The 23,165-nt window shown below is 42.7% G+C and overlaps 1 protein-coding gene across 2 annotated transcripts; it reads left to right on the top strand.

Annotated features, from left to right (window-relative positions):
- Positions 1 to 9,608: 9,608 nt before the first annotated feature.
- On the top strand, positions 9,609 to 21,720 carry LOC104600316 (crooked neck protein, putative / cell cycle protein). 2 transcript variants are annotated; one of them, XM_010263192.3, is made up of 8 exons: positions 9,609 to 10,902; positions 11,074 to 11,139; positions 11,749 to 11,799; positions 12,082 to 12,226; positions 12,310 to 12,528; positions 20,501 to 20,717; positions 20,853 to 21,048; positions 21,458 to 21,720. In XM_010263192.3, exons 1-8 carry the CDS (start codon positions 9,746 to 9,748, stop codon positions 21,570 to 21,572), a joined length of 2,166 nt encoding a protein of 721 aa, XP_010261494.1. In that variant the 5' UTR covers positions 9,609 to 9,745; the 3' UTR covers positions 21,573 to 21,720. The 2 variants fall into 2 exon arrangements, with proteins under 2 accessions (XP_010261494.1, XP_010261495.1); XM_010263193.3 differs by lacking the exon at positions 11,749 to 11,799 and having other exon boundaries at positions 9,610 to 10,902.
- The last annotated feature ends 1,445 nt before the right edge of the window (positions 21,721 to 23,165 follow it).

Raw genomic sequence — 23,165 nt, 5'->3', positions numbered from 1 at the left:
GGGAGACCGGCTTTTTAAACACATGAAGGGGAGGAAGAAGCGGGCTGCCAAGAGAGCTCGTATTGAGTCGCCGCCTGCCCCCACTCCCGAGCCCCAGCTTCCACAGGCTTCAATTTCTGAGCCCGAGCTCCCCGAGGCTCCTCCAATCATCGACTTGGAGGAGTCCCTACCACTTAGGGAGCCTGGGGCCTCAGCTGAGACCGTAGTGAGGTCGGCAGCCGAGGCCAAGGTTGCCGCCGGGGCTGCTAACGTTGCAGCCGAAGTCTCCGCTGAGCCTATTCACACAGTCGAGACGGCTGTCTCTAGCTTGGGGAGCCCAGATGGGGTCCGAAGCATCTTGCTCCCCCAATGCGGTCTTCGGAAGAGCAAGGGGGCTACTTACTTTGAGGAGATTGTGGTTTGGACTGACATGCTCAACCCTTCTCAGCTCGGAGCCCGGGCTACCACCCACACTATGGTGGTAAATCTTCTTCTTTTTCTTTTTTGTATGTTCTTCTCTACTACTAACTAGCTCCTTTGTCAGGCGAACTCTGCCGTGCACGCACTTACTCTTCAGACCGAGAGGTACCTGAAGCGGGCTTTGACTACCGAGGAATCTTCCCGCGCTGCCCATACCAAACTGAGGATGGCTCGCGAGCAGATCCACCGGTTGGAGAGCGGCGCCATGGCCCAGAGGGGCGTCACCACTGCGCTGACGGAGGAGAAGGACGGGCTAGCTCGTGAGAACATCGAGCTGAGGGGAAAAATGGAGGCCCTTAAGGCAGAGGCGGAAGGCCTTAAGGAAAAGGAGAAGGTTCTTCAGCACGAGGTGGAGTTCCTCAAGGCGAACATCGCAGAGAAGACCGAGATCTTTACCCAGGCGATAGAGGAGATGAAGGTCAAGGCCATCTCTGAGTATATTCAGTTCGATAAGTTCGATGCCGTTCTGGGGGAGGCCTACCGCAAGGTGCCGAGCTCCTTGTTCAGCTCAGTGTTTTTTCCCCTTAGAGCTCTGAGAGTGACCCGTGGTCTACTCCGTTACTCATAAGTAATACTGTCTTAGGTTGATGATATTCCACGCCCGAGGTACTTATTTCCCTTCTAGGGTTTCGATCTTGTATGTTCCTTCCCCGAGTTTTTGCTTTACTCGGTAGGGTCCTTCCCAGTTCGGACTGAGCTTGCCAACGCCGGGCTCAGGCACCATAACCATACGGAGAACCAGGTCGCCAACGCGGAGAGTCCGCTTTTTGACCCTGGTGTTATAGTACCGAGCTACCCTTTGCTGGTAGGCCGCGGTCCGGATGTATGTGAGGCCCCGTACTTCGTCAAGTAGGTCGAGGTTGGTACGTAGCTCGTCTTCATTTGCCCTGTCATCATATGCTTCTAATCTTAGTGAAGGAACTTCAATCTCGGCTGGAATGACTGCTTTGGTGCCGTATGTGAGGTTAAAGGGGGTTTCTCCCGTGGCAGTCTTTTCCGTGGGTACGGTAGGCCCACAACACACTGGGCAGCTCGTCCGTCCACAGTTCCTTAGCTCGGTCCAAGCGCGCTTTTAGCCCTCGAAGGATTGCCCTGTTTGTGACTTCCGTTTGCCCATTTGCCTGAGGGTGCGCCACCGAGGTGAAATTCTGCTGAATCCCCATGTCTCGGCACTAGTTTTGGAATTTGATGTCTTCGAACTGCTTACCATTGTCGGAGATCAGTATCCGAGGTAATCCGAAACGACACACTATGTTCTTCCAAAAGAAGTTCTGCACATTCCGGGCTGTGATTGTTGCGAGAGGTTCAACTTCGACCCACTTTGTGAAATAGTCAACTGCCACCACTATGAACCTTCTTTGTCCAGTTGCTGGTAGGAATGGCTCGAGTAGGTCAATCCCCCATTGTGCGAATGGCCATGGGCTAGTGAGGTATTTTAGGTCGACAGCAGGGCGATGGTGGATGTTGGCATGCTTCTGACACCTGTCGCATTTTTTGACGAGCTCGGTCGCATATGCCTTCATCATTGACCAGTAATACCCCTGTCGTAGTGCTTTCTGAGTGATGGCCCTGCCCCCCAAGTGTCCGCCGCATAGGCCCTCATGAGTATTGCAGAGGACGAGGTCGGCTTCAGAGGGTCGCAAGCAGCACAGGTAGGGGAGCATATAGAATCTTCGGTACAGTCGTACGTCAATTATGATGTATTGGCTGCCTGACGCTCTACCCTCCTGCGGGGAGGGTCCCGTGTAGCAGGAAGCTCGTGAGCGGATCAATCCAGCTCGGCTCTGCTTCGTTGTTGGATGTCGCGAACTCAAAGCGTAGTGCGTACTCCGGTTTCACACCGCTTGGCCCATACAAAACGATCCCAGCCCCGCTGCCCTGCCGGTTTGATGAGCCATCTACGTGAAAGATCCAGGGTTCTTCATCCCAGTTCAGCCTTGGCCTGACTAGGAGAGACGCTGCGCTGGTTGCTACTTCACGGGGCTCGAGTTCAACTGGCCTGGGAAGCCCGGGCTCACCCGCGCTGGGGGCCTTGTGTTCCACCGGCCTGGAGACTTCAGAACTGAAGGTGCACTCTGCGACGAAATCTGCTAAGGCTTGGGCCTTGATAGCAGTTTGTGGCTTATACTGGAGTTCGTATTCGCTGAGCTCAATGGCCCACTTCGTTAGCCTTCCTTAGACCTCGGGCTTGAATAAGACTTGCCTCAAAGGTTTATTGGTAAGGACAACGATGGCGTGAGCTTGGAAGTACGGGTAGAGCTTTCGGGCTACCACAACCAGTGCATAAGCTAACTTCTCTATCTCGGGGTACCTCGTCTATGCTCCCTACAATATTTTACTAACATAGTAGACGGGTCGTTGGACCCGATCTACTTCTCTTATTAGTACCGAGCTGGCCACCTCGTCACTCACCGAGAGGTACAACTCTAAAACATCACCCTCTTCGGGTCGGGTTAAGACGGGGACGCTGACTAGGTGTCTTTTGAGCTTGTCGAACGTGAGTTGACACTCTTCAGTCCACTCAAAACCTTTGTTTTTTATGGCCTTAAAAAAGGGCAAGCAGCAATCTGTTGACTTGGACATGAAGCGGCTTAGGCCAGCTAGCCGGCCATTCAACCTTTGAACCTCCTTTAATTTTCGGGGTGGTCTCATCTCTAGGATGGCTTTGATTTTATCCGGGTTGGCCTCAATGCCTCAGCGGTTAACGATGTACCCTAGGAATTTTTCCGATGTGACACCGAAGACACACTTGTTTGGATTTAACTTCATATTAAATCTATGCAAAATTTCAAAAACTGCATGTAAATCTTGTACTAATTCATGTGAAAATTGGGTTTTGACGACCATGTCGTCTACATAACACTCTACTTTTTTGCCAACTAGTGGCTCAAACAGCTTGTTTACAAGTCTTTGAAAAGTGGCTCCAGCGTTCTTTAGCCTGAAGGGGATGACCTTGTAACAGTATATGCCGAACTCGGTTATGAAGGCAGTTTTCTCTTCATCAGCCGAGTCCATCTTGATTTGATTGTAGCTCGAATAGGCATCCAGGAAGCTCAACAACTCATGCCCCGAGGTCCCGTCCACTAGACGGTCCATCCTGGGAAGTGGGAAGCAGTCCTTCGGGGAAGCTCGGTTTAGGTCGGTGTAGTCGACGCACATGCGCCACTTACTGTTAACCTTTTTTACTAGAACGGGGTTGGCCACCCAGCTCAGGTAATGGACTTCCCTGATAAAATCGGCTGTAAGGAGTTTCCCGACCTCCTCGTCGACTGCCCTCCATCACTCTGGGGCTAAGTTGCGTTTCTTCTGTCTAATGGGCCTAACTACAGGATCGGTGTTGAGTCTATGAGTGATTATGTTGGGGTCTATGCCGGGCATTTCTGCCGCTGACCATGCAAAAACATCTAAATTTTCAAGTAAGAAGCTTACCAGTTGAGACCGTAGGGGCTCCTTAACAGAAGCGTCGATCTGAAGCACCCGAGCTGGGTCTTCTATCGAAGCCGGGATGGGGATGATCTCCTCGGTAGGTGCGGCTCACTCCCGAACTGCTCTGCAGGTCATTCTAGCTCGAGGTCATCAGCTACCTTGGCCTTTCCTTTGAGGGTGGCTACGTAGCACTTGCGGGATTCGAGCTGATCACCTCGTGTCTCTCTGACTCCAAAGTCTGTAGGGAACTTCATCGCCAGGTGGTAGGTGGAAACTACCGCGCATAGGGCGTGGGTGATGGGCCGTCCTACTATTGCGTTGTACAGGGAGGGGGTTGCGACCACTAGGAACTCGTGAGTGACCCTCACTACACTGGGCCAGGTACCGACCTCTACCGGTACAGTGACTCTCCCTAAAGGCCTGACCTCCTCACCGTTGAATCCTACCAGTGGAGTGCTTGCGGGCTTCGGGTCGCTTTTCGGGAGCTGAAGCTGGTCGAAGGCTGCCTTGAAGAGGATGTCTGTCGAGTTGCCCGAGTCGACTGGGACGCGCTTGACCTTGAAGTCGTTGATCTTGATCCTTATGACGAGCGCGTCATCATGGGGATAATGGACCCCTCGCGCATCGTCTTCGGTGAAGAAGATCGGTTCCTCCATCCTTGGCCATTTCGGGGGGTTAAGCTCTTCTCTAGCGGCCTCATGGGCTGATGACCGAGCTGCGGCCGAGGTGCAGCTTGCGACAACCGATCCTCCGACGATTACATGGATGGTTCCCCTGACCGGTCTTTCATCGGGAGGCTGCCTCTACGGCTACTCAGCCTGTCTGCTGGACTCGGGAGCTTCTTTACTCTGTTCCCCTTGCCGACCTACTTTATTGTTACTGCCACGATGTACAAAATCTCTCAAATATCCACGATGGATGAGTTCTTCTATCTCATTGCGGAGGTTATTACAATTTTCGGTGCTATGACCGTGATCTCTATGGAAACTACATTACAAGTTCTTGTTCCTAACGTTAGGGTCGGCCTTGAGCTGAGGTGGCGACTTTACATACGGGGCGTCCTTGATCGCCATGAGGATCTCGGCCCGCTTCGTGTTGAGGGGTGTAAACACCCTTTCTGCTGCTGGAGCTCGGAAAGGCTGAATCGGGTTTACCCCCCGAGCTTGATCCTTCTTCTTCTTGTAGTTGTTAGGAGTCGGGGGTTCTGGTTCCCTTCTTTTTTCGGGGGCGTGCTCACCCTTCTGGTTGATCTTCTCCTGTGTCCCTATGAACCGATTTGCCAGTTCGAGGAACTCGGTCACGGTCTTGGGTTGGTTCACAACCACGTGCCATCTAAACTCCTTGTGGGTGATGCCCCGCTTGGCCGCAGTGAGCCGAACTGCAGGGTCTAGATCGGGTATCTGCAGGCAAGCGTCATTAAACCGTTTGATATAGTTCCAGATGGACTCCCCATCTCTCTGGACTATGCTGAGGAGGCTCTCTTAGGTCCTCGGGCATCTCTTGCTAGTGACGAAGTGGGAGGTGAAGACCTTCACGAACTGCGCCCAACTCCTTATTGAGCCCGGCGAGAGGTTTCGGTACCAAGTGTGGGCCACCCCTTTGAACGTAGTAGAGAAGGCCACATAGATGCAAGATTCACTTGCCCTGGCTAGGTGCATCTGGAACTGAAGGCGTTGACGTGGTCGTTGGGGTCGAAGGACCCATTGTATTTGTCCAACGGGGGAGCTTGAAGTCCTTGGGCATGGGGACTGCGAGAAGCTCCGGGGAAAAGGAGAGGGGACTGAGAGGAGTGGTGCAACTCTTACCTCTCCCGAGCTTATTTCTATTTTGCCCTTGAGCTCGGGCAGGTTGTTGATGGTGGTAGTTCGGCAAGACCGGCGATGTCTTCGCTGCTTCTTGGTCGGCTCGGCGTTGGTGCTGTTGGCTTCAGTATTGCTGAGCTCAACGAGCCCAGGGGGAGGTAGGGATGGCTACCGGTAGCTGCGGGCAAGTCCTTGCTCCATGTCGCCGGCTAGCACCTCGAACCTGTTCTCCGCGAGCAGAGGCTCGAACAACGAGTGTTGGGGTGACGCCGGCCTAATCGGCTGGGAAGCCCTCGACCTGACCGCGGGCAGCACGGCGGGGGTAGGGATCCTCCCCTTTCTTCCGTGAGACGATGCGGAAGTCTCTCCCCGGCAGGAAGGGAGTTCACTGCGGCACTGAGGCTTAGCTGGCTGCGTCGCCGGATGTCGGGGGGGGAGCGAAGGGAACTGTTGTTGATATTGGTATTGGGACATTTGGTGCAGCACTTGCTGCTGGTGGGACTGGAGTTGTTGGAACTGTTGCATCTGAGAGGACAGTGGAACAATGACGGTTGTTCTGACTGTAGAGGGTAGTGGAACAGTGACGGTTGTTCTGACTGTAGAGGGCAGTGGAACAGTGACGGGTGCCACCGGGGGGAGGACGGTCAGACTAGGGACCCCGTCCACAGAGAGAGGGACGGTGAACTGGCCGATGCAGACAGTGGGTAACTGGAGTTGTTCCTCAGGGGTGTTTCGGCGTTCGGTGTTGCTGGAGGAAGCCATAAGTGTTGATGATACTGAACAATTCTTTGAAGATAGTTGTACAGAAGTTATAGGAAGGCCTTTTGAAGTGCTTCCCACAGACGACGCCAAATGATGCTGCACGATCTGGGCACTCCTACCTGACTGTGGCTTGGCTTCCGATTGGAACGATTGGCACCTGTGAGGAAGGAGGAAGTGAAGGGTTCCCGGGGAGATATCCCGGTGGGAACACTCCGACAGCTAAGTTAGGACTGGAGAAGAATCTCAAAGAGAGTAGAGAGTAAGAGTGTTGAAAGTGCTTATGCTTCAATACTTTTGCTTTGCGAGGGTGGTGGTCCTTTTATACCGGAGGTCGGTCACATCAGGTGTAACCGTCACTGCCCTAGCCGTTACTGTCAGGACTGAGGTAGCAGGTGTAGGCCGCTACTACGGGCTGCTGCTGCAGGGTACAAACTCGTCAGGCGTGCTATGCTTTTCAGGGACAGCAGGCACGACGCTGCCTGGCAAGAGATGTGAGCACTGCCACCAGATCTGGTAGGTACAGATGTCAGGCGGATCTTCCCTACAGGCTACGGAACTACTCTGATCCGACAGGTACAGATTCTGCGGATGCAGTCCTGAGGTACTTCTCCCTCGAGACACTTAGCCAAAAGCTAAGATGCCCCCTCCTCAAGAGTGGAGAGCTCGGGGCTCCCTAGGAGAGGAGAGTTTAGGGCTCAAGGGGAGCTCGAGCTCCTTCGCGGGGAGCTCGGGTCCCTTAGGGTTGCGGGAGATCGGGGTGTTTACGCCTTGCACTCGGGGCGGGCTGAGCCTCGCCTCCTAGCGAGCTGTTACTCCCGCCGAGTCGCTTGGTTAGGCTTCGTCGAGCTTGTTACGCCGGGTTGTGGCCAGGCTGTCATGTTGAGTTGTTGTTCATGCCAGGTCATGTCCACGTGTCCCCGTGTTACGAGGTCATGCCAAATCACCCTACATCACATATGTTGTCCACCATTATTGGCCGCTAATAGTCTGGCATTGCATGTGAAACGTTGTCTGGAATACATATTTGAGAATGTAGCTCTCCAAGAATGACAATAGTAAGGAAATAAAACATATGTGGGCCCGAATTTTTTTAGGTCGGGCTCGGGCTTTCTCAAAAAAGCCTGGCTTGAGCCCAAGCCCTACTTGATACAATATATTAAATAATAAAATATATTTATTTAATAATATATATATATATAATATTTTTTTTGTTCTTCTTCTCTTTTTTCCAAGTAATAGCGAGATGTTTGTTATTTTTGAGTTTTGAAGGTTTTTAATATAAATATAAAACACTTTTTTATTGAATAAAAAAAATTGTTTTCAAATTTCTAATCGGGCTTGGGCCCGGGCTTTGGGTTTTATATGAGGGTGGGCTCAATACTTAGGCCCAATGATCGGGTCGGGTCGGATCGGGCTCAGGCCTGAGTGTATTCTGTTGATACATATAGAGCCTAGCCGGGCCCATGAATAGGTCTAATTGGGAGCAATGAAAGAGTATGTTTTATGGGTAGAGCTTAGAATTGATCCTGAAATCTCCAAAGCCAAAACTAACCCTAAAACCAATTTTGACAATGTAGATTTCTATTGGAATCGGACTGAACCGATCCATCCTCACCCTTAATTTGAGGTTTATTGTTTTAAAAATGTTTAAAAAATATATTAGCCGATATAATTCTAGCGATGGGGCAAAAGTACTAGAATCCAACAATTCAGGGAGGTCTGTTGTACAAGATTTCGACCAGTGTGGCTTAGTGGCTGTCTGTAATTTTCCTAAAGACCAATATACGATTTCTGGCCTAACAAAAAACCAAGCTTAGACCAAATTTCATGCCTAACGAAAAAAAAAAAGAAAATTTCATATTAATAGCTGCTTGGGCCCAGTGTCATTTTGATCCTTGAACTTTAAAATATGTTAATCCAATATCTAAGCTTCTAAAATGTGTCAATTTAATTCTTACCGTTAATTAACCATTAGTTATGTGCAATTTAAAACTTATAAAAATTATACTTTGAAAATAAAACACTGTTCACTATCTTCTTCCTTAAGAAGAAATGAAACAGAAATACAACACAGCAATGTCAACACTACCCTTCGTTTGCTGTCCCATTCAAACAAGGTGGAGCCACCACCACCATGGTGAAGTACACCCAGATGCTGACAAACGTGGGCACTTCGTTTGTAAATAATGAGTCAATGATCGTGAAGATCTTGGTTGAGCCGAAGACATTGAGTTTCAATCAGCCGAAGGCATTTAGGCTCATGAGGGAGTATAAATGCAAATATGTAAATATGTAGAATGTAAATATATACAAAATAATATAATATATAAGGTTTTGAACTCTACATATTTACATTTATACTCTTTCCAAACTGAGTCAAGTTTTGCTCGAACGTTTAGTGGTGATTCGATACCATCGGGGACGACAAGCTTTGCTCATCTTGAAACGAGGAATAGAAAGAAAGAAAAACTCTCTAGTAATGATTAGCCGATTGGGTCTTAAATTAAATTTATGTTTTGTATTTTGTTTTCCGATAAAAAAAGGCCGGTTGTAGAATGGATCCAGATAAAAAAAATATCTAAAAAGGAAGGGATGGTTTCCTGCTCAAGTCATCAAGTGTTAAATGCATTATGAATGCATGTGTAGAATGGATTCTTGGAGATACACGAAAAGAAACAAAGAAAAGTGGAAATCCAAAACCTAAAAAGACTTGTCATTAGCAAATAGATTCCTCATCATGAATCATGATATCTCTTCATTCCACCAGTTCAAAACTTAAAACATTGTGATCCACAAGGGAAAAAATAGAGTTTACAGACTCTATTGCTTCGTGGTAGCTGCTGGTAGAACTCTATTGCTTTTACCAACTGAGTTCGTAATTGGTTCCATCGTGGATAATAAAGAGTGTGGATTGAAAAACTAAAGGCGATGGATATGTGCATGAGACGGGAACCGGTGGAAGGAGGCAGAGGAAGCGGTTAATAAAGAAAATTAGATGTCATTATAAGGGCATTTATGTCTTTTTATATGCTACTCAACGATTCATTAACGAAAGGAACTAAATTGGCACATTTTAAAGTTCGAGGGACGAAAGTGACACTAGCCCCAAAATACAGGTTACTAATCTGAAATTTCTCGCCTGTTGCCTCTTTAACCCTGGTCCGTCCTCTAACCCTCTTGCATACTCCCCCTCTTTCTCTCGCCGGCTGTATAATCTTCCTGTCAACTGCTCTATCTTTATCTGTCCCTCTGGTATTCTCGTAGGACAGGAGTCAACAGAGCTCCCACAATCAACCATGGCGTCCGCGAGAGAATCAGATCCTACGTTAGGATATCTGACGCGCAAAGAAACCGAGGTTAAGCTCCCCCGACCAACGAGAGTCAAGAACAAGACCCCCGCGCCGATTCAGATCACCGCTGAACAAATTCTCAGGGAAGCCCGTGAACGTCAAGAAGCTGAGATTAGACCTCCCAAACAAAAGATCACTGACCCGACAGAACTTGCTGACTATCGTCTTCGAAAGCGAAAGGAGTTTGAAGACCTAATACGCAGAACCAGATGGAATGTCAGCGTGTGGATAAAATACGCCCAATGGGAGGAATCGCAGAAGGATTTTGCTCGAGCTCGGTCGGTTTGGGAACGGGCTCTCGAAGTGGATTACAGAAATCATACGTTATGGCTCAAGTACGCCGAAGTGGAGATGAAGAACAAGTTCATAAACCATGCGAGGAATGTATGGGATCGAGCAGTCACCCTTCTCCCTCGTGTGGATCAGCTCTGGTACAAATACATTCACATGGAGGAGATGCTTGGAAATGTTGCAGGTGCACGCCAAATATTTGAGCGTTGGATGAGTTGGATGCCGGACCAACAAGGTTGGCTTTCATATATCAAATTCGAGCTTAGATACAATGAAGTCGAGCGAGCAAGGGCGATTTTTGAGAGGTTTGTAGAGTGCCACCCAAAGGTCGGAGCATGGATTCGATACGCCAAATTCGAGATGAAGAACGGAGAGGTCGCTAGGGCCAGAAACTGTTATGAGAGGGCTGTTGAGAAATTGGCGGACGACGAAGAGGCTGAAAACTTATTTGTTGCGTTTGCGGAATTTGAAGAACGTTGTAAGGAGACGGAGCGCGCACGATGTATTTATAAGTTTGCCCTGGACCATATACCAAAGGGTCGAGCCGAAGACTTGTATAGGAAGTTTGTCGCGTTTGAGAAGCAGTACGGGGATAGGGAGGGGATAGAAGATGCAGTTGTGGGGAAGAGGAGGTTTCAGTATGAGGAAGAGGTGAGAAAGAATCCTCTAAATTATGATCACTGGTTTGATTATATCAGACTAGAAGAGAGCGTCGGTAACAAGGAGAGAATTAGAGAAGTTTATGAACGAGCAATTGCTAATGTTCCTCCTGCTGCAGAAAAGCGCTATTGGCAACGATATATCTACCTATGGTAGGTTACCTATCTTTGTTGATATGGGTTAGTAGGCATAGTAGCTATACCTTGATGTATTGCAGCTATTGTCAGATTAGAAGTTTAAGGTCTAGTTTCCTTAGTGACACTACCACTTATTTTCTGCTGTTCGTTACTCTCTAAATTTTTTTGTCTCACTTTTATATACAGGATTAACTATGCTTTATATGAGGAGCTTGATGCAGAAGACATGGAGCGAACAAGAGAAGTGTACAGGTATTTTTCACTTAGTAGAAATAAAAATTGGATTTGATTAGACTTGAAAATTTTGTATATTACCATTTATCCGTTAAGAATTTCAACTATATCTGTTTGTGACCAATTTATTTGTAAGATATCCGTATGTGTGTATGCAAAGTTGCAAACAGAAACACACACACACACAAGTAAAAGAGCATGACCGTTAAGTTCATTAGTGATAGTGCTTCTATTCAGATGAATTTTGTTGTCTGAGTTGAGAAGCTCCACTCTCATTGGGAGGTTGGGCAAGCTTCGATTTGTATTCAGAATTCATTCAGTGTAGTTGGCTAATTACCAGGGATAAATATATTTAAAGCTGTGTTTGGGTTGATGAAAAAAAAAATAAGAAGCAGAAAATTGAGGGATAGTTGGACTAGTATTAACTATTAAGAGCAAATGTATATGATTATCAGAAAGAACCTACTTCATTTTGTTCTATATAGCTCCTCTTAACCAATATACCACTGTTTTGTTTAAGAATGTTAAGACTATATGGTATTTTATGCCATTAATTCCTTCAGATATTCTTTTCTGACCTGTCCTTTAGCATTGATCATTGAAACCATCGTTTTTCTTTGTTTATAGGTGTTTCTCCGTTTTCCCATTTGCAGAAGGCATCCATCTCCTTTTCAAGATGTATTATGACCAAACAACCAATATGTTAACATTATCCACCAAGAAAATTTTCATGGCTTGCTATAATTGTTCCATCAGCTTTAGCTGAATGATCTGACTAAAGTTGTTCTGCATGAGAGAGAGAGGGAAAAAGTAATGAAAATATGATATGGATGTATGGTTCCCCCTGGATATCAGATGTATCTAATTTAATTTGCATTTGTTCAGGGAATGCCCCCCCATGATATAGATGTATGGTTTCCCCGGTTATCAAATATATTTAATTTATTTGCATTTTTTTAGGGAATGCCTTAAGTTGATCCCACATGAGAAGTTCTCATTTGCAAAGATTTGGTTATTGGCTGCTCAATTTGAAATACGGCAGAAGAATCTTAAGGCTGCACGGCTAATCCTAGGCAACGCTATTGGGAAGGCTCCCAAAGATAAGGTATTAAATATGTTCACTACTTCTAACCAACTTTAAAAAATTTAGGTGGTTCTGTGCTCACTGCTTTACATGTCGACAAACAGATATTTAAGAAGTATATTGAAATAGAGTTGCAACTTGGTAATATTGATCGTTGTCGAAAACTCTATGAGAAGTATTTGGATTGGGCACCAGAAAACTGCTATGCGTGGAGCAAATATGCAGAGTTGGAGAGGTCTTTGAGTGAGACTGAACGGGCTAGAGCTATTTTTGAACTTGCAATAGATCAACCTGCCTTGGATATGCCAGAACTATTGTGGAAGGTATGTATATAAGTAATCTTCTCAATTTTGTTGCTTGAAATTAAGTGCCTGCCTGTTGTTCTTTTAAGGGTTCTTATTCGGGCCTTTGTAATGGTAAAATCACTCTTAGTTGCCATTGCCATAAGATATAGCAAGAGCATTTCAATTCTGCATACTGTATTTTTCATGGTTGGAAACAGTTAAATGTTTTCCCTTTTAAGGTTTAATTGTCCCTGTACAAACAGAAGCAACACAATAAAATAAGGCTTCATAAGGTTTGCATACCAGAAAAAATAGTTTTTTTTTTCTCCTGTTGGGCAGGAAGTGGGGCAAGGTCATCAAGTACCAATCACTATATAAAAGGGCCTTACTTTTTTTTTTTGATAATCAACAGATATAAAAGGGCCATTACCAAATGTGGTCTTGGCATCCAGTGTCTTATGAGGACTGGACTGGACATGGATCTAACTTTTTTTTTCCATTCTATTCTTTTTTATTTTTTATTTTTTTTTGGTTACAAAGTTCACTATCAGACTTGAACCTTGGTTTTCATGTTCGTGATTAGAGATTTTACTATTACACCAAGAAATGTCCCCTTGGAATCACTATATGTCATGCAGAAACTCCCTAGGGATTCTGACATTAATAATGTAGAATGCTCTCTGTTGACTCCCACTATGCCATTTATTGACCCCCTCCTTTCCAACATCATTCTTCTTTTTTTCCTTTTTTTTTGGTAACTTGGGTTTTCCTAGTTCAGCCTCCCATAATGACAGAAGATATAACAAATCAATTTCCATAGAGATGTTGAACATCTCAAAGTTGCTAAAACATATGAAAGGAGGAATCAATGACTACATCTGGATGTTGTTGTAACTCTTTCCTCTATCATCAATAAAATTTTTTACCTTGCCTTTCAAAAGAAAAAAGACTACACCTGGATTTGGAAGCTGACAGTTTATAATTGATAGTTTCTAAACCAGCTGTTATTTTCTTCTGGGTGTTCTTAGTTTGAGTCTACCACTATTTTTTAAGTTCTATTTTCTGGATTTCTATTATTCCAGAATGTTTGGGATGCTAGTTTGAAGTGAGTTGTAGTTTTTGTCACTTGAAGAAAACCAGCAACTGTTCTCTGAATGTCCCCAGATTAAAAGCATACTTTGCTGGATTCTAAAGTGAGGCTACCATCAACTAGATCTACATTAATTGGTATTAGAATTAAGATACCTCCTTAAAAGGTCTTCAATCCCAGTTCTGATGAAGAAGCTAAAGTGGTTACCATAAAGACTATCATGGATTTGTGCGAACAAAATGAGGAGCATGCAAGAGCTGATGTGACATGGGGAACAAAGAAGAGTTGATCACACAATTGAGCAATCTAATTAATCATCTAGTAGAACACCAAGAACCACAATTTTCTAGCCAGCCAGAAGAGTTTGTGGGGCAAACCAGCCCTGAAAATTAATTTAGCTTCATTACTAGCCTAGTAGGCCCTGTAGGGGCCATTACTTGGTGTAGTGGTAAAATCTTGGGCTGGCAAGCGTAAAAATGTAAGTTTGTGTCTGAGGGCGGCAACTTTGTGAAAAAAAAATGCCAAAGGTTAGGACCAGACTGTATCCATACCCCTCCCAAGATCCCAGATAGCTGGAATGAACATTGGGTAATAGCCTTTTTTTACCAGCTCGGTAGGCCTATCTCCAATTTTGTGCCTCCAATCTTAGTCAAGGCTCTTCAGTCTGCAAAATGTCAAAATTATTTTCTGCCACCAAACAAGGCACCATGTCCAAACCAGCTACTCATAAGGTTGGTATGAAGTTATCAGTGCGGAGAATGGGTCATTTTGCATTGGATTGCCTGTGTACCGGAAACAACAATTGGTGAAAGAAGGTAAGGACTTTGAAAATCATATCGGCTACAGGAACCTGAGGTTCTTAATGAATACTTATCTGAAAAAAAACTCAGGTTCTTAATAAAAAGAGGTAGGGGATGCATATTATGTTCTTTTGTGTAGACTCTTAGTCTTTGTTTGATGTATTTATAATTACTTTATGCTCCAAACAGTCAATGAACAAAAGTTGAAGGAATGATATCTTTTCCACCAAGTGCACCATTGCTGGTTATCACACCAAGCTTAATATAGACCCTGATAGATGCAAGAATGTAATTTCCCTTCAAACCTCTAGAACAGAGGTGAGATGCTGAGTAATGATAATATAGAAAAACATTGGCATACTTTGAGGCAGGCTAAACAAATTGCAAGAAAGTTAGGAGGGACATAATCATGGTATAGCTTATTCATATGCAAGGCAGGGGGTTAATAGGGAATGGTTGTATTTGGGGTTACAGTGTAACTTCTGTTCATAAGACACAAAGGGGTTAGGTAACAAGGACTAGCTTAACAATATTGGACTTAATTACTTGTAATCTTTTTCTTCAGTTAATAAAATCTTTCTTCATTACTCATAAAATATGTAATTTCCCAAGAAACTATGAATAAGCTTGTTGAAGCCATTTTTTTAGTCCAAATAATATTTAAATAAATTAGAACTCAAATAAGTGGGTTGGCTAGTCTGCTAGCCAAATCATTAAAACTATAAAAAAGTATCCCGTATGGGAGTTCCCTCTCTTTAAGTGGGAGGGACAGGCGTCCTTCACCTAGGAGGAGGTAGTTACATAACTACCCCACTCCCTATTTAAGGTCCTTAAGAGGAAGCTAGAAAGACAGAGAGACTCTTCGGATAAAATTTTCACAAGAGATTCTTAAGAAAAGCAAAGATAAGGAGAGAAGAAAAGAGAAGTGCTCAAGGGAAGGCAAGGAAGGAAAAGTTTCACTAATACAGGTAGAAAAAAGAAAGTCCTCTCTGTGAATACTTCGTATATATGTCTTCTACTATGTATCCTTCTTCCTCTCTCTTTTATTTTCACTTTTGAGAAAGGAAATAGAGGGAAATAAACCATCTACAACCAGGTGCCTCTACTTGGTTGATTATGGTCCCTCTTTCAAGACAAAGTTGGGGATTAAACATCTACAATCTAATTCTCGAAGACTGATTATGGTTCCCTTCAAATGAAAATGAAGAGTAGAGGGGAATAAACCATCTACAACCAGGTGCCTCTACTTGGTTGATTATGGTCCCTCTTTCAAGACAAAGTTAGGGATTAAACCATCTATAGTTTAATTCTCGAAGGCTGATTATGATTCCCTTCAAATGAAAATGAAGAGCAGAGGAATGAAAATCATCTACAATCAAATATTCAGTTTGATTGACTACGGTTCCCTTTTTGTATGCAAAATTCCAAGGATTAAGGCTGTCTACAATCAGAATTTCATTTGATTGACTATAACTTATTGTGAAGAAAGGAGTGAAAAGGAAATTTTCTTTGTATTAAAAAGAAAAGAGAAATGTATTGCTGTATAGTTTCTCAATTGTATTTTCTTTTTCTTTCTTCTCATTCTTGTACACTTGATGTAAAAGAAAAGCAAATGAAAAGTTCTTTTTAAGTACCCTATTGTTCTTTTCTTTTGTTCTATGCGTTCATTTCTCCAAGTCAGAATCAAAAAGTATTCTCTACTTTCTTGTGGAGATGTAATTAAGGGGAACAATCGGTATGATTCCCTAAATGGGCCTTACCCAAAATAATAAAAACTCAATCACTTGATTGAGTGAATTATGTTGCATGAGAATTTATTAAAATTTTCACACCAACAAAGCTCAACTTGAAAATGGAGCTATATCCGCAGGCCTTACAATCTTGCATGGTTGGAATAAGGGCCATGTGCTAGAAGATGACAAATGCTACCTTGTGCCATTCTCCATTGGTGATACATGTTTTTTGCTTGGTAGACCTTATGAGTTTGAATGTTTGATAGAAAATTAAGTTAGATGGCTGGACCAGCAGTTATATCATTCATAAGGATGGTTTACGTTAATGTCTCCTAAAGTGAAAAGGAGCTCGAAAAGGGGAAGGGAATAGTATGCATTTCCAAATCTGTACGAGTATGAGCTGGAAGAGCAGGAGATGGTGTTTGCTTTTGTAGCAAAAAGGGATACTTTTGACAGTAAGGTGGTGATAGTGTTCCAGAACAAAAAAAAGTACAATCCCTATCGGAAGAGTTTTAGGATGTTTTTATTGAAGAATTGACACCTGAATTGCTTCATGTGTAGCATGTAACACCATATTGATCTTATTCCTGATACAACCCTTCCCAAAAAGCCTTATTATAGGATGTCTCTAAAGGAGCAAGCTGATTGACATTTATTGTTAACATGCCTTTGAAGTTGGAGATGAAGTGTGGGAGTATCTTTCTAAAGAGAGGTATCTTAATGGATAATATCATAAACTCAAGCCCAAGAAGATTGATCCTTGTGAGATTCTAGTAAGGATTAATGAAAATGTTTACAAAATGAAGTTGCCACTGGATTTGCAAATCAGCAATGTGCAGCATTTTTCACCTTATTATGGGGAGAATGACAATGAGAGTTTGAGGGTGAATTCTTTTCAAGAGAGTGTGACTGATGTAGTTTAACTTTTATGGCAATAGAGGATACAATAAATTAATTTTTAGGTAGGTTTGGGCTTCAGAAACTTACTAGAACATTTGAAATGAGGAATTGATGACTGCACCTGGATTTTAGGTCTATAATTAGTAGTTTCCTATTTTGTTTAGGAAACTATTAGTTTGAACCTATTGATCAAAGAAAAAAAATAGTTTGAACCAACCAACAAGCGTGGCCAAAAAGAAAAGTCCTGATATGAACTGGACTGAATAAAGGTTGTCTAAACAAAGCAGAGAAATATGATGGCATTTATTACCTATCGGTCTTTAAGGTGCCTGCAAGGGTGGCTAGCAAGTTGGAAAAGCTAATGAGAGATTTCCTTTGGGACCTGGGGAGGAGAAAAAGGACCATAGGGTTAGGTGGGAGGTGGTGTGTAGGAGCAAGCAGGATGGAGGTCTAGGCATTGGGAATATAAGGAAGAGAAACTTGGCTCTACTAGGGAAATGGTTGTGGAGATTTTCATTGGAAAAGGAAAAACTGTTGGCTAAGATAATATGTAGTATTCACGGGCTTGCGGAGAATTCATGGGACTCGGGGATTCTGGCTAGGACTAAAGGGCATCACCTTGGAAAGCAATCCAAGCTATTCTACCTTTATTTTCTCCTTGGATCAGGTATGACTTGCACTCGGGTAATCTCATTAAGTTTTGGGAACATGTTTGGGTTGGGGATTCTCCTTTGAAAGATCAATTTCCAGCCCTCTTTGCTATCTCCACCTTCAAAAATGAACCAATTGCACTTGTACTCTCAAACTCAACTTCTGGGTTTGGATGGAACTTGGGTTTGAGAAGAGCTCTCAGGGACACAGAATTGGATAGTACCTTAACTCTCATGTCCATTCTTGATGGGGTTTTCTTGGAGCCTACAAAAACAGATAGCAGGATCTGGACTTTGTCTCTTTCAGGCTCCTTTACTTGTGCCTCCTTTAAAGCCCTAATACAACTAGCAGTTCCTATTGGCTTGTCATTCCCCCCCAAAGAAGTGTGGTGTCAACCTATACCTCCGAAGGTTGGGAGTTTCTGTTGGGAAGCTTTCCTGAAAAGAGTCAACATAGGTGATTTGATTCAAAGAAAAAGACCCAATAGTTGTTTATCTCCTCACAAGTGTGTTCTTTGCAAAGCTGCTAGTGAGTCTGGTTACCACTTACTAATATCCTTTGATTTGGCAAAAAATATTTGGGAATGGTTTGCTTCTTTGTTTGGGTGCAGGTGGATTTCCGCATTGAATGTGCAAAGTTTGTTTAATTCCTCTTCTTTCAACTGCCCAACAAAAAGGTCAAGGATCGTGTGGAGATGTGTGAGAGCTTCTATTTGCTGGACTATATGGGAAGAAAGAAACTCAAGGATTTTTTCAGAAAAGGAGAGAAGGTTGGAAACTATGCTAGAAGTGATCCATATAAGGGTAATACATTGGTTGAAAACAATGGACTTGTTCACAGATTATTCAACGGATGATATGTTAAGAAATTGCAAGTTCAGCCTTAGTTAAGAAGACATCGAATCCCACCTGGAACCCTCCACCTCTTGGTTTTATCAAACTAAATTTTGATGGCAGCAACATGGGGAATCCAAGGCCTTTAGGTATTGGGGGGGGATGCTAAGAGATGAGAAAGCGAATGTAATAGCTATGTTCTTTGGCCCAATTGGAGTGGGAGACTCTTTGAGGGCTGAGGTGTTAGCAGCTTTGGAAGGGGTACAAAGGGCTAAAGACCTGAATGTCAAAAAACTGATTATAGAAGGAGATTCTGAGATTGTAGTGAACTGGCTAAAAGAAGGCACCTCTAAGCTTTGGAGCTACAGCAATGAAAAGAGAAAATTCTAATGGCTGATCAAGAACATGGAAGTTCAGTGTACTTGGGTAAAGATAAATGCAAACTCCTTTGCCGATGGATTGGCTAGGCAAGGGGTGAATAGGGATTCTGGTTTCTGGGCTCAGTTGTAATTGTTCTTTTCCTTTTGGGTGCCTGCCCACCTTCTTGGGGAGTTAAAATACTTTAGCTCCTCTACTTTGTAAGCTTATTCCTATTTATTGAAGTCTGTTGTTATTGATAAAAAAAAAGAAATATGATAACATCAACTTTTCCATCCCACATTACATGAATAAGTTGTGCACATCCATCAAGGCATTAACAGTCTTCTTTTAGCCTCTTTTTGCTCTTCTAATTGGTAAACTTCTCTTTTTTACTTGAAATGTTACCTTAAAAAACCTGTCATGTAGTTTGGGGTGGGGGTGGAACTCGACTTGGCTCAACTCAAGTCAGCCTTGTCCCCATATGGGATTGGTCACATGAATCCTGTAATGTTGTTCTGTTCTGTTAAGTGTCATATCCATTGTTAAATTCTGGACCCTTGATCATTTCTCATTACTTCAACCTGTCCTTTTCGATCTTCCCTAGGGATGGAAACTTGCAAATAATGTTCCATGTCATTTTTTTTTCTGGGGTGGGTGTTCTGTTTGTATTTCACCACTAAAACCAAGTGCTTCTGGCTATCAAAAACTGATACTTAATATTCTCGTCACCAGTGAAGCAGTCAAACAGAACCAGAGTATGGACTTGGTTTTAGGGGTGTTCAAATTTGGATGATAAACCAAAAACCGAACCAAACCAAACCGAGTAAGCTAGTTTGGTTTGGTTTTTGTTTTTTTTTTTTTAAATCAGTTATCGGTTTGGTTGAGATTTGAACCGAACCTAATCGAAAACCAACTAGTGGTTTTATTTAATTAAGTATATTAAATATATAATGCTTACTATTTAATTCTTTATACTTATTAATTATTTTCTTAATCAATGGTCAAGTCGGCAATTCCTAATGCTTTGGGCCTATTTTAACTTTTAATTAATAATAGTTAATTAAATTGTTTAAAGAATCTAAGCCATTGAAGTATTAAAACCTAGACTAATTATTAATTATTTGTGGATAATGGCCAATACTTAATTAATAGTTAATTAAGTATATTAACTTTTAACATTTAATAAATAATAGTTAATTAAACTATCTAAAGATTTTAAACAACTAAGTACTAATTAAAACCATTGGGCTTCGGGGCCATTCTAGCTTTTAATTAATAACACTTATTAATTATTAATTATTCATTATTCATTAATTGTTTATGTAGAATCAGGATGAATGTTTAATTGTTTACCATTTATGTGGAATCAGGGCCCAACCAAACTAAACCAAACCAAACTGAATTTGGTTAGGGTCAGTTCGGTTCAGTTGGGGAAGATGATTAAACTGAATAGTTGGTTAGGTTCTTGGTTCTAACTGAACCAAACTGAATCGACCGATTGTACACCCCTACTTGGTTTACATGTAGATAGTTTTGAATCACTGCTATACATGCCTCTGCATTTTGCAACTTTTTTTGGGTATCTGGATGCGAGTCAAAACACTTAAATTGAAAATGGGACTAACAGCTTTTTCCGGATAACAGGCTTATATAGACTTTGAGATATCAGAGGGAGAATATGAAAGAACCAGGCAGCTTTATGAGAGATTACTAGATCGCACCAAGCACTTGAAGGTGTGGATAAGCTATGCAAAATTTGAGGCATCTGCTATGCAAGAAGAAGACAAGGATTCAAATATGCAGGAAGAGAATGATGAAGAATTAGTTAATGAAAGAAAACAGTGTCTCCTACGTGCTAGAAGTATGGGATTTGTTTTCTTTTATATATATATATATATATAACAGACACATAAATGCATAGATACATTAATTTGGATCTTAATTGCATTAATTCTGACAATCTTTTTCATTTTTCTATTTTCAAAAAATGCACCAGGAGTTTTCGAGAAAGCTGTTAACTACTTTAGAACATCTGCACCTGAACTGAAAGAGGAAAGAGCTATGCTTTTGGAAGAGTGGCTGAATATGGAGAGTAGCTTTGGCAATCTTGGAGACATCAGTTTAGTCCAAAGTAAGCTACCAAAGAAGTTGAAGAAGAGGAGACCAATTGTATCCGAGGATGGTCCAGCTGGGTATGTCCATCAACTTTATGCTCTCTATTCTTTTATACAGAATGTGATGGTGGAAACGTTTTAAGACTAGGATCTTGGAATCGTGGGTGGCATGCAGACTTTGGCAAGAGAACAACCGTGTGACCCCCAATGAAATACATACACACTGTTTGAAATAAAATGTCAGCTGTCAGCTGACATGGTGTCCTGAATTTATTGCAAATGCTGGGGTGTTTGCATTTTATTGCGGGGTTGCAATGGAGTGCTGCGCAGCAGATGTGAACTCGACTTTGGCCAAGTTCCTTGCTAAGTGCTGTCTGAAAAATTTTGGCCAATTTCTCATCAGCTCATGCTACTAGTTCTTTTTGTCTTCATTTCTTCTCTCTGCGTTGGGTGATTTTATTTGTTAATTCTAAATGAAACCTTGCAGGTACGAAGAATACTATGATTATCATTTCCCGGAGGAGACTCAGACTACGAATCTCAAAATCCTGGAAGCAGCCTACAAGTGGAAGAGGCAAAAAGTTGGTTCTGATGAGGACTGATTATAACTCCCTATTGTTGTCATCACAAATCTGAATGGTTCTTCAATGCATTTGTGGGCCATCAGAAACCATCTTAACCAAAAACGATTTGTAAAACTTCTTGTGATTAACGAAAAATTTTTCCTTCCCCATCTCAAGTGGGATTGAATCGTCTGGTTACCTTCCTGGTTGGCAGCCCTCTAGAGCCGAGACACCACTTGTCCCTTTCTTTGTACATAACACTGTGCATGGGAGCATGGAAATATAGATTTGAATTCAATTAATTTATGTATCTAGATATCGATTTGGAAGCTGAAACCCAGTAAATTTGTATAATAAAGCAGTAGAAGATAAAATTAAATATAAAATAAATAACTATATCTATTTATTGCAATTAATTGGGCTGTTGTGTGTAAAAGAAAAAAAAGGAGTGTCGGGAGCGGGTAATTAAACAACAAGAATTTGGCATTATTCGACAAATGGTTGTGGAGATTCTTTTGGATTTTGATAAACTCTACACACAATATTGCTTGGTGGCACTTATGATATTGATGTTACTGCTGGGGTGTTGTGCTGTATGTAAGGGCAACATTGGTTTCCTCGTAGAAATCCATTGCAGGATTGTTTCTTTGCTTGCAATAAATCAGGTGTGAGTTTTTTTTTTTTTTTTTACTGGGGGACATTCATGGGAATTGGGAAAGATAAATTCTTTGTCCTTTTTCTTTATCCAGCTTTAAATCCATCTCTCATTTCTCTCGTATTTCAACATTTAAGTGGAACTTTGTCTCTAGAATTGATCAACTTCCTTGATGGGGTTTGCTTTGACGACCTTAAAGAGGATGATATAATCTGGTCCTATTCCACCTTAGGCAAATTCTCCAGTGCTTCGTCTCTTTGAATCTCTTCATCCCTCGATTCCTCTTTGATTCCCAGTTAAAAGAATCTAGAGTGGACCTCCTCCTTATCCTCTATATTTTATAAGCGGCGAGAGCATCTACATCTGTCAACATCCTCATGTTTATTATCCTCTAGAGTTGCTATTATCTCCCAATAGAGTTCACTGTCGGAACAATGTATCAAGCTTAACTTTGGTGGATACAGTAGGGACAACCTGGGCACTTCAAGGATAGGAAGAACCTTTAGAAACCATGATGGGGACATTTATGCTGTTTTCTCTGAACCAGTAGACTACATGAGCTTTAAAAGAGCTGAGATATTAGCTGTTTTACAAGGCCAAAGATTGGCTATGATATGAACTACACTAATTTCCAAATTGAAGGAGACTCCAAAATAGTAGTGTGCTGGTTGCATAATGTAATGGGGGAGATGAAGGAACTCAAAGGAAACAAAGTGTTGCTAGAACATGGATCCACAAATTGGCTAATGGGATGGAGATGTATTGGCTAAACAAAGGGTGGATAGAAAAAAACTTATTTTGGGGAGGGGAAGGGGGTTACTGATGTAACCTAATCTCTGATTCTGTTAAAAATAATCTTACTCATAAAAAATGTTATCTAAATTCCAAATCTCATTTGCGATTTTGCGGTTAATCCTATAGAGCTCAAGTCATATGACATTGAACACATAAAGGAATGGCAGAATAAGGTTCAAAGT

Source organism: Nelumbo nucifera, chromosome 1 (assembly GCF_055504915.1).
Source record: "Nelumbo nucifera cultivar China Antique chromosome 1, China Antique-T2T, whole genome shotgun sequence".
In the NCBI taxonomy this organism is placed as follows: Eukaryota; Viridiplantae; Streptophyta; class Magnoliopsida; order Proteales; family Nelumbonaceae; genus Nelumbo; species Nelumbo nucifera.
Note: the sequence above shows the minus strand (reverse complement) of the source record. Positions and strands in the feature narration are given on the sequence as shown.

What these genes read in the sequence shown, in the direction of transcription:
- LOC104600316 (XM_010263192.3), top strand. Translation starts at nt 9,746, where the DNA reads ATGGCGTCCGCGAGAGAATCAGATCCTACGTTAGGATATCTGACGCGC. An exon ending in CGAACAAGAGAAGTGTACAG is followed by an intron (nt 11,140 to 11,748) that starts GTATTTTTCACT and finishes CTTTGTTTATAG; the next exon opens with GTGTTTCTCCGTTTTCCCAT. An exon ending in TCCGAGGATGGTCCAGCTGG is followed by an intron (nt 21,049 to 21,457) that starts GTATGTCCATCA and finishes GAAACCTTGCAG; the next exon opens with GTACGAAGAATACTATGATT.